We start from the raw sequence: 12,084 nt of genomic DNA, 5'->3' as shown, positions 1-12,084 counted from the left end.
TTGGACCAGTGTGCAGATACTCAAATACATGGTACATCAGCAAAATTATTTAAAGCTACTTCTAAATCTAACACTTTGTTCATGAGGCACTGTATATTTTGACACATTCTTCTGAAGATTTTGTATTTTGGTTTTTGTCATTATCTGGTAATGTGTTGCTTTTTTCCTGATGTTTGTCACTTATCTGGTTTCCTCAACACATGTAGTTTTAGTTGCTGTTCTTCTGTCATCTCTGTACTTTACATCTGAAACAACTTCATAATTTTACTATCTTCAGCTCATTTCATTGACAGACATTCCAATATGCTTTTAGCCAATTACTCCTTCCCTAACTAATTAAAGTGAACTACATGAAAGTTATAGAGCTTTTTTTTTAAAAAAAAAATGATGGGATGACAGTGGTCCAAAATATGATGCTTCTGTTGTAAGTTACAACAACTGCCAACATAGAGTTTTCTTTAAAAAACATAAAGTAAAGTGAAAATGAAATGTTTGATAAAATGTTGATAGAGTGTGTTATTTCATGATGTATCTGGATGATATTGGGAAGGCTACTGGTAGATATGGCATAGAAATTTTGAATGAGATAAGAGTGACACAGACGTTTGCTGTAGGTGAATTTGTATGTATAGGGGAATGGAAAGAACGGAGAGGGTGTTGCTGTTGGAACCCCTGTTGAATGGGATGGATAAGAAAAAGATATTGGAGATAAGCTTTGTGCATTCCATCCAGGGATGTCTAGGAATGACACAGGGAAAATGTTCATCACACCATGTCATTGGGGCTGGGAGAGTAGGATGTGGGATTGGGACTATTAAAGTGAGGTGGATTGGCAGTTCAAGATGGAGTGCACCTAGCTGATATTATAGGTGGCTCTTGGGTAGAGATGAAGACAAATTGGATGGGTTGGGAAATTTCTTGAAGTGTGTAAGGATGCTGGAAAGCTTTAATGTTTTTAAGCACTGTAGTGATAAACTTGACAACTTCTTCTCCTGTATGAAGGATGGGGGGAGGGGAGGAGAGGGAGGCAAAAGGTGTGTTTGGGATGGATTTGGGTGTTGACTGGTCAGATAGCAATGATGGATTTTTGATTTTGTTAGAGGATGTTTGAGTTTGCTCTTGTGTTAATAGGTGGGAAGGGTGAAGTACATACAGTAAACAAGTGAAACATTAGGATAGACTATAGTTTTTGAGAATAAAACAGCAATGTGGATCTCCAGGTAAGGGCTGGTATTTATTTCCCACACTACTTCCTTTGCTTTGATCTTTGGATTAACTTTCTAGAACACGGAGACTGGAATTGCCTAGTTCAGAGGCTGTTTGGAAAGCAGAGGAGATAAATGAGTTGGATTGGCATTCGAGACAAGGGAGCTTGACATGGATCCAAATGCAGGAAGTTACTGGAGTAGTTGCATGTGGAGGACAACAATCTAATAACTTCATCTGGGCACGATCATTGCCGTGAATGATTTTAAGGATTTTATGGATAGGCCTAAGTGTGATCTGGAACTTTTCAGATTTCATGGATTAAGGTCAAGTTCAGAAAGCAGATAGGCGTGTATGGGGTGAGAGACTGGCTGAGAAGAGTGGCGATAACATTGATGATGGTGATGTCAGCAGAGCTTGTGATGGAGTTGGAGATAGTACTGGCAGTACTATTAGTTCCAGTATTTAAGCTGATGATGATGACAGTACTGCATACGATGCCAGTATGGCTGGTGCATTTGTGAACGATTCACATAACAACAGGGGTAAAAGTTGTCAGTGCTGATGTCAGGCAATGACAGTAGCTGACTATCGGGGAAAAGATTTCATCAAATACAGAGAGTGATTATGAATGCAGTGACAGGTGGGACAGTGGCTCATGATAATGGCATGCAGTAAAGGTCATTAGTGGCTGGCCGCGGTGGCCGTGCGGTTCTAGGCGCTACAGTCTGGAACCGCAGGACCGCCACGGTTGCAGGTTCGAATCCTGCCTTGGGCATGGATGTGTGTGGAGTCCTTAGGTTAGTTAGGTTTAAGTAGTTCTAAGTCCCATAGTGCTCAGAGCCATCTGAACCATTTTGAAGGTCATTAGTCATAAAGTGTTGAGTGTGGGGGAGGGGTCAGAGACAAGTGGTTAAAGTGACGACAAATAGCTAAGGTTATGATGGCCTGCAACTGCATAGGTGATGTTCAAATACCAGGGATGATGTACAGCCATTTATCAAATCATGCTCAGTAACACTGAGAGTAGCCAGGCATGTCATCAAACGGTGTGACAAGGTGATACAATCATTAAATTCAGTATGGCATCTCCACTGTAAGCAACTTATGTCACTGACTGTTACGTCCCTGAAGTGAGTGTGTATCTCCATGATATAAATTGATTGTCATAAAATAGTTGCATCCAGAAGAACAAGATGGATTATAGACACCGTTAGCGAGCAGGTAGATGATACCACATACAGGGTGGTCCATTGATTGTGACCGGGCCAAATATCTCACGAAATAAGCGTCAAACGAAAAAACTACAAAGAACGAAACTTGTCTAGCTTGAAGGGGGAAACCAGATGGCGGTATGGTTGGCCTGCTAGATGGCGTTGCCATAGGTCCAACGGATATCAACTGCGTTTTTTAAAATAGGAACTATCATTTTGAATTGCATGTTCGTGTAGTACGTAAAGAAATAGAAATGTTTTAGTTGGACCACTTTTTTCACTTTGTGATAGATGGCGCTGTAATAGTCACAAACATATGGCTCACAATTTTAGACAAACAGTTGATAAAAGGTAGGATTTTTAAATTAAGATACAGAACGTACGTACGTTTGAACATTTTATTTCGGTTGTTCCAATGTGATACATGTACCTTCGTGAACTTATCATTTCTGAGAACACATGCTGTTACAGCGTGATTACCTTGTAAATACCACATTAATGCAAAAAACGCTCACAATGATGTCCGTCAACCTCAATGCATTTGGCAATACGTGTAACGACAGACTAGTTCGCCTTCCGTAATGTTGGCACATGCATTGACAATGCGCTGACGCATATTGTTAGGCGTTGTCGGTGGATCACGATAGCAAATATCCTTCAACTTTCCCCACAGAAAGAAATCCGTGGACGTCAGATCCGATGAACGTGCTGGCCATGGTATGGTGCTTTGATGACCAATCCACCTGTCATGAAATATGCTATTCAATACCGCTTCAACCGCTCACGGGCTGTGTGCCGGACATCCATCATGTTGGAAGTACATCACCATTCTGTTATGCAGTGAAATATCTTGTAGTAACATCGATAGAACATTATGTATGAAATCAGCATACATTGCACCATTTAGATTGCCATCGATAAAATAGGGGCCAATTATCCTTCCTCCCATAATGCCGCACCATACGTTAACCCGCCAAGGTTGCTGATGTTCCACTTGTCGCAGCCATCGTGGATTTTCCGTTGTCCAATAGTGCATATTATGCCGGTTTACGTTACCTCTGTTGGTGAAATAGAATGCGTGCAAAAAATCTGTCATCGTCACGTAATTTCTCTCGTGCCCAGTGGCAGAACTGTACACGACATTCAAAGTCGTCGCCATGCAATTCCTGGTGCATAGAAATATGGTACGGGTGCAATCGATGTTGATGTAGCATTCTCAACACCGTCGTTTTTGAGATTCCCGATTCTCGCGCAATTTGTCTGCTACTGATGTGCGGATTAGCCGCGACAGCAGCTAAAGCACTTACTTGTGCATAATCATTTGTTGCAAGTCGTGGTTGACGATTCACATATGGTTGAACACTTCCTGTTTCCTTAAATAACATAACTATCCGGCGAACGGGCCGGACACTTGGATGATGTCGTCCAGGATACCGAGCAGCACACATAGCACACGCCCGTTGGGCATTTTGATCACAATAGTCATACACCAACACGATATCGACCTTTTCCGCAATTGGTAAACGGTCCATTTTAACACGGGTAATGTATCACGAAGCCAATACCGTCCGCATTGGAGGAATGTTACGTGATACCACGTACTTATACGTTTGTGCCTATTACAGCGCAATCTGTCACAAAGCGAAAAAAAGGGATCCAACTAAAACATTCATATTTCTTTACGTACTACACGAATACGTAATAAAAAAATGGTGGCTCCTATTAAAAAGAAATGCAGTTGGTAGCCGTTTGACCTATGGTAGCGCCATCTAGCAGGCCAATCATAGCGCCATCTGGTTTCCCCCTTCAAGCTCGACAAGTTTCGTGCTTTGTAGTTTTTTCGTTTGACGCTTATTTCGTGAGATATTTGGCACGGTCACGATCAGTTTACCACCCTGTATACAAATTGATTACAGTTTCAACTTTTAAGGGCGAGTATTTATAGTGTTATATGGCCACAAAATGTACATGTTAGCATGGCATCCGGTCCCCATTCTTGTGGATAGAAGCATCCAGAGATCACAGCATGGAGTTGTTCAGGATTCAGATGTAATCCTCTGGTATTTCATCCCATGCTGCTTGCACCTGAGTGTTCAGTTCCTGGCTATGGCTGGTTATCCACATCTGCAAAGCATGCTCGATAGATGGCAGCAGTATGAGGACAAATGTTGTCCTGTTGAAATAGAGCATAGGTGCATATGTTTATGAATAGTAGAGCCAATGGTTGTATGACCTCCTCCAGTACCATGTGGCTGTCACAGACCCCATTAAGTATAGTAATGATGTACAAGCACCATAGAATACTGCTTGACACACCATCACACCAGGCTGACCAGACGTATGATGAGAGACCATAAACCACTCTTCACTATGCTCTGCTCTGTGCATAGAGACGCAGACCTGATTGTCATTGTTCCCAAGGTAGAAACAGGAATCGTCATTAAAGATGACCCACTGACGATCTGCAGTGCCTCATGTCCATAGCTGCTCACACCGAGTGAGTCGGGCACAGTGGTGTGTTGTTGACAGTGGCAGGAATCAAAATGGTCGGCATTTGATGAGCCCTACATCATGTAACCGCCTGCCAATGACACTAACACATATGGTGTGTTATGTACAAGACAGGACAGTCCACGAATTGCCGCTGCCATTGCCAGTGGATCTCTTTGCATGTGGTGGTGTTTGTATGGTTGGTGAGGGGCACAGTAAAATGATAAGACCACCCAGCCTTCCACAGCCCCAAAGTGCGGATGCTCTCAAACTTATCTAGATGGTCAACCTGCTGCTGTACACGTTGCCTGGGCATAGTGCACATTCAGGTGATGCTCTGGTGATACAGCCCACTGTTGTACTGATCGCCATGGCTGTTTGGGGACCTCTTATACCAACCAGTGCTCCCAACGTCATTTCCCTCTCATGAATGCCAAGTACAGAGCCAACTCTGCGGTAGTAATCATTGACATAGCTGATAGTGTACAACATACCCTCACAATTTGCAGTGGACTGGCTGGGTCCTTCTGAGAGAAGTTCTTTTTTATGATTATCATTGTACTTGTTTTCAACATAGATTTTGAGACTTACGTATGATCAATATGAAATTGTCTGTTGGTGAATCTCTAGTAAAGTATTTTTTTTCTGAAATACTACTGCTCAATAATTATGGCTTTAATTTTGACATTGGTGTGTATTGTGAATAATAGGTAACACATTTAATGGCAGAACAACTATTCACTGAGAAGTATTCACTGTCAATTAACGTCTGCTGTGTGCAATATATTGATTATTTAGACACTAAATCAGGAGACTTTTTAAATTAAGTGTACTTATCGCACACTATGGCTTGCAAATTCAAATTAGGTTCAAATGGTTCAGATGGCTCTGAGCACTATGAAGCTTAACATCTGAGGTCATCAGTCCCCTAGAACTTGGAACTACTTAAACCTAACTAACCTAAGGCCATCACACACATCCATGCCCGAGGCAGGTTCGAACCTGCGACCTTAGCGGACTGTAGCACCTAGAACCGCTCGGCCACCACGGCCGGCGGGCATTTTTTGTTATGCAATACTGATCGAGAATATCCGCTATGACGTTTGTCTTAGCCATTAATAAATTTCATTGTTGTTAGTTCCTCAAATCCGATAATATAATTCGAGTTTTGAATTACGCATGGTAATTCATAACATAATTACACCTTGTGGTACTGGGCTAAGCAAACTATGTGACGTGATATGGCGTAATATAACGTGACGTCCAGTGTGAATACACCATGAAGTTGACGAGGCGTGTACTGAAATAACGCTCTAGTCTGAATCAGCTTTTACTTTGTGACATTTTGTTTACATTTGAGTGGTGTCTACTGATTTAAGTAAATAATCCAATATCTTACGGGGTACGTAGCAGCATGTTATACAGTCCCATTGGTGGATTGTATTTATTTTTACATTAAACACAAATTATTCTTGTATTTGTTACAGTGAATATCCTTCTATGAAGTCGAGTGCATTAGAGATTAATGTTTCTTACATTGTATTTGTATATTGATATAAAACATCACATTTTCGCTCACAGTTTTTGGAAACGTACAATTTGTTGTGGAGGGGCATTTGGTTACTGTGGATGATCTTTGCCGTTTTTGATAGATGTGTCTTTGGTGAAGATCTTTGATGAACAGTTAGTGAGATGACGGCAAGCTTTGTGGGAATGGTGGTTTAAGAATGCGATATGTGAGGTGAAAAGTAATCGTTAATACGTTGATGTGAAAGTTTGATGTGATGCAGTATGGAAGGAAAGTAAAGAGTTCGCAAGATTCATTACAAAGTTTCATTTGATTCAGGAGAGACCATGGCATCAAAGAGCGGCGGCGGCTTTGATTTTCCAGGGATGAGGAAAACCGTTCTGGATTTAAGGGAACACCCAAACAAAAATGACGTAGTCGAACTTACAAAACATATTAAAAAAAGGTATGGCTTTATATTTATTTTTGATGTCGTGTTCATCTGTTGTGTATGTTGTCAAGATGAATAACAAGTTGCCTAGTACCGATAATTGTTTGTGCGCGTAGTTTGTCAGGTAAATGGAAAGACTTTAAACATTTTTGTGCTCTGTATTAATGCTACGTCCGATATATGTGACACTACAGAACGAAGTAACATCATACTATAATTTCTGGGTTGTATCGTTGCAAACATTTGTTAGCATATAGAACATATCTTATGTTAAAATGCAGTACTCGCAGTAGTTGCACATTGTGTAAATTGTACGTTGATTGTTATCGATTCCCATCTTTGCATGTAACTGGCGACCATTCTGTAGGACCACCCAGCTAAAATAAATGCCATTCAAATCATTTTTCACTCCTTAAAAATTAAAAGTGCCGGACTTTCATGTATGACGCGTAATGTCTACATGTAGATGTTGTCAAAAATGCTCGCGCTTGTTCTGCTTTTTACCATCCAAGTATTAAACCTGAACTAATAACTATTTAACTATGTTTTCGGAAGGAAAGTTATAGATCCAGTGAAGAGGAAAGTGCCCCTTTCCCCCAAAGAACATTTCTCAACCCGGGTGCGGTCAATTCATGGAAGTGTTATTTCGCGTGTTTTGAATCTTAGAGAAATAGAATGGGAATAAAAGTTAATTTTGTATGGTCGTTTTGGAGCTAACAATGGTAAGGTAAATGTATGTAGCTATGTCTTCATGTTTTTCCATAGGCAAGTGGGAGAGTCAATATATTTTATTGTATTACTTCATGCAGGCTTCATAAATTATGTATAATAGTAGCACCATACTTTGTTAGTTTTTTTGTGTTGCATGGATCATGTTGTGTATGATAAATTGTAATAATGTGGAACGAGTTGGATGTGAGTTAGTAATCCCTGTCTACCACCCTTTTCTCATTGCAGTAATAGAAATTCTTCTATGTAGGAGTTGTCAATGAGAAACTTTTTCAGTTTGTTTCAAATTTTACTTTGCTGTCTGTAATACATTTCATATCAGTTGTTGTTGGTTGGTCGGTTCGATTTTTGAGAGCCAAACTACATGGTCATCGGTCCCTCAGTTGTTGTCAATGGGATGTTAAACCCCAGTTTTCGTTCCTTGTATCATGATGGATTTAACTGCAAATAGTAATTAGCAGTTGCTACTTTTATCATATATATGGTTGTAAAAAATGTTTTGGCTGTGCAACTTACATTTGGGAGTCTTAACGACTTCTTGTGTTTAGGACCCTGTTCATGGAATATATGCACAACAGCAGATCATTGTGACTTCATGAGAAAGTACAGTAGTGTCGTGAACATTCTGTATCACATGTTTGGGTACCACAATTGACTCTTCTATTAAGACAAGGTTGAGTAGCCCTGATCTGAGCAGTCACAGTGTTTGATATTGTGGCCTTTTATGGGAGGAGTGGACACTCAACTCCTTGATCAACCATTCTGCTTTGTTGGTTGGTTGGTTTGGGGAAGGAGACCAGACAGCGTGGTCATCGGTCTCGTCGGATTAGGGAAGGATGGGGAAGGAAATCGGCCGTGCCCTTTCAGAGGAACCATCCCGGCATTTGCCTGGAGTGATTTAGGGAAATCACGGAAAACCTAAATCAGGATGGCCGGACGCGGGATTGAACCGTTGTCCTCCCGAATGCGAGTCCAGTGCCTAACCACTGCGCCACCTCGCTCGGTTGTACTTTGTATTGCCTGTATTGTGAGTAAATCACTGTGACTTTTGGAATGGTTCGTTTGTGAAGTACATTGTTAGTTTCTTCCATTGCCCTAGTCCAATATGTGCTTGTGCTCCATCTGTAATTACCTAATAAGTGGTGCAATATTAAAATCTAATCTTTCTTTTCTGGGAGCCTGTTCCCTCTGTTAAGGTAAGAACTGAGAAAAGCATTTGGTTAGATCATTGTGCAAACTTTGATCCTGTTGTAAGAAGTCCCAACATTTAATTGTTAATTTGACACCTTATTGTTAGCTGTGAATTGAACATTGTGAGCAGAAATGAAATGAAAACAGAATAATTTCTTTTGAACATAGTTCTTTCTGGTTCTGCCTGCCAAGACAGTTTATTGGTTACAAGTAATTGCCGTTATCAGGCATACATAATGAGTGCTATTGCATACAATGGCAATATTACAAAGTATTTGTTATGCAACTGCCACAGTGGTGTGTTAGTGACAAAATTCAGGCATTGGGTTGATTCTGAGAGTCGTTTCTTTGGAATCATTTATTAGGATTTGGCGCATGTAGTTTACTTGTATCATTATCAGTGTGCTATGGCACCCATTGCGTTTGCCTATTAATGACAGTTCAAATTGGTGCAACCAGTAAAATTTGTGGAAATATTGAACCTATGAGTACCGCCCCTCTTTTACCCATGGTGTAAAAAAATGGTGGATGTAAACCACTCATTGAAATCAAATGTGTTGTGAGAAGAACTGTAGTTACTGTCATGATATCACTTTCATTGGCTGTGTCGTCTCACAGCCAAAGTTCACCTTTTAAACTAATCTGTGCTTTGGACTACATTACACATCTGCCAGTCACCACAACATGCATTCAAAAAAATGAAATAGAAGCAAAATAAATATTGTCAGTGTGCTGTTTTACTTATTATTTTGCACATGAGGACACATGCCACATCATTGTCTTGGGTCAGAGCTGAAGTTGGGTATCAGTAGATTCAACCCACCCTAATTTGTTGGCAGCCATAAGTGAAAATGATCATTTTCTAAAGTTATATAATGTCTATATGCCCATTCCTCATTAAACTAGTAGAATAACTGCTGTTTAGAATAGAAATGTGACAGTAATTGTAGTTGTGATAATCTCTTTCTTAGTCTGTGATTCGTGTTGTAGGCCTACTTCTGAAGTCTTTCTTTTGATTTAATATTTGTGCTACATATTTTGTGTCTTTTGGGAGATTAGTTTGCTGTTGTGATACTACAGTCTCTTACTTGAAGATTTGTTGCCCCATTTGTGTTAACAGTTAGTATTTAGTGTTTCTCACTGCCACTCGTATACTGTGCATGGTTTGGTGGTTTAGTGCGTTAGTCAGATTGCAAATTCAGATTTCATCGAATCAGTTATCTGTTGGTCCTAGGCTTTTATCTGTCACTTATCATTTCTTTGCCCTTTGGAAATGAGAGGTGTATGTAATAAATTTCATATCGCACCATGATTATGAATTAACTTCCAACTGTAGGTCTCCCTGTAACTTGCTGTGTACATCAGTTCAAAAGTCAGAGAAAAGCAAAGGCACACGACTTCCATAGGACTGCACTGTGATGTTAAAACCAACCTTCCAGTCAAGGAGGGATTTTCTTTATCTGTATCTCATATTACAGAGAGTATTTGCGTTTACTCTCTTTTTGTGAGCCACACTGGGGAGGGTTCAAAGGCATCAGCGTACGAATTTTCTTGTCTGTTCAGACTCTTAGTGCACTCAAGCACTTCACCAGATGTATCCAGTAGACCTGCTGATTCAGCTCATCCATGACTCCTTATGGCGGCTCCAACACCGTGGCAAGGATGTGAGCTTTTGCTGGGTACCTGGCCACATTGGGATCCAGGGTAACGACAAGGCTGACAAAGCTGCCAAGGAAGCATGTTGTGATAGCGCTGTCCATCGCTGTCCCATCCCACTGCACGCCATCATCTTATTTTCTGACAGATGCATCATGCGTCAGTGGGAGACTGAATGGTTGCAGGTGACAGACAACAAACTGAGGTTGCTCAAATTGACCACAAAGTCTTGGTGGAATACATGTCAGCTTTGCTGCCGGAAGGAGGTTTTGCTTACCAGACTGTGCATTAGGCGTAGCCCTATCACACATTACTTCCTCCTCCGGCGGGAGGTTCCACCACTCTGTGAAGTTTGTGATGTGCCACTTTCAGTTCAGCATATTGTGGCTATGTGTCATCTCTATAATATTAGGGCAGTCCTTTGTCTCACTGGAGATCTGCCCACTATCCTCACAGGTACCAGTGTTACGAAAGTGGCGAAATTTTGTGAACTGTCAGGCCTCGTCCCTAAATTGGTAGGGAAGGGTGGCAGACTGTAGTATGTTATAAACTTCTCTGCATGTGGGTACAGCCTTTGTGCCCACCCATGAGATTTGCATGCTGACTTTTCATCAGGGTGCTGATGACGATGTTGAGCACTCCCTCAACCCAAATAATCATCATCGTCATCATTTGTGACCCAAAATGGTAGACTAACTCGCATGTTGTATTGCTGTTGTGCTCATTTTTTTGTAATGATTCTTTTGTGTAATGTTAAAGTGAAATTGAGACAGCAGGATTACGTTTATGAGGAGCTGAGGACCTTGCTTTAATTTATATATGGTTTTCCTAAATTACTAGGACCCTTTTAAGACAGGCAAGTCAGGTTTCATGTTTACCAATGTTATCAACTGATACGGTAGGTTGGAAGATGTTTTTGCTGTCATACTGATATCTTTCATCAGACGGGGGGGGGGGGGGGGGTGGGGGGGGGGACTAATCGTGAGAGGCTTTTGAATTGACTAGTTCGTTTTTCAGTGATGCAGGAGACTGTTTACCATGAACAATATGGGTCCTTTCTGAGTTTAACACTGCTAATTTTTGCTAAATTAACTTCTGTAATGAGCTTACCAGTAATTGTATACCACAGTGTTGTTAAGTCTTATTTAAATCACATTTTCTGGAAAACTTGTGCTTATTGTGGTTTATTATCTAAAACTGTAGAACAACTGTGGATTAAAGTGTGATAGTGGCCCTCCTCCCTCTCCCTGAAATCTTGGTTGTGGTGATGGACTGATCTGTAGCACAGCCCGACGTTCAAGTTACGTTGGGAAGTGACAAACTGATAATGAGTTGACGAAACCAATGAATGTGAAAGCCAAATAAAGGTTGTGGTAACAACCAGTGACCAGTGTGACCAGTAATACAGCCTAATGTTTAGGTCCGTGCCATATTGAAAAGTATGTAACTTTTACAGAGTTGTTGATCTTAGTGAAGTGAGTTATTGCTTAGTTTTGTATTTTTACAGACATTTATCATTCTGTACAGTTTGATCATATGAAGCAAGTAGTTTCAGTTGATTATTTCTGTTAAGATATTGATAGTTAATAGCATGGATTACTTTTTGCCATGTGCTAGCTTTTTTAATTGATATATCTTTC

General features: G+C 40.6%; 1 protein-coding gene across 1 annotated transcript in view; it reads left to right on the top strand.

Annotated features, from left to right (window-relative positions):
* The first annotated feature begins 6,619 nt into the window (after positions 1–6,619).
* LOC124556456 (protein purity of essence) overlaps positions 6,620–12,084 on the top strand; it is a 443,522-nt gene continuing 438,057 nt past the window's right edge. The window contains exon 1 of the mRNA XM_047130407.1: positions 6,620–6,883. Coding sequence (XP_046986363.1) covers positions 6,765–6,883 — 119 coding nt within the window. The 5' untranslated portion in view covers positions 6,620–6,764. The remainder of the gene's footprint in view (positions 6,884–12,084) is intronic.

This window comes from Schistocerca americana, chromosome X (assembly GCF_021461395.2).
Source record: "Schistocerca americana isolate TAMUIC-IGC-003095 chromosome X, iqSchAmer2.1, whole genome shotgun sequence".
Lineage (NCBI taxonomy): Eukaryota > Metazoa > Arthropoda > Insecta > Orthoptera > Acrididae > Schistocerca > Schistocerca americana.
Note: the sequence above shows the minus strand (reverse complement) of the source record. Positions and strands in the feature narration are given on the sequence as shown.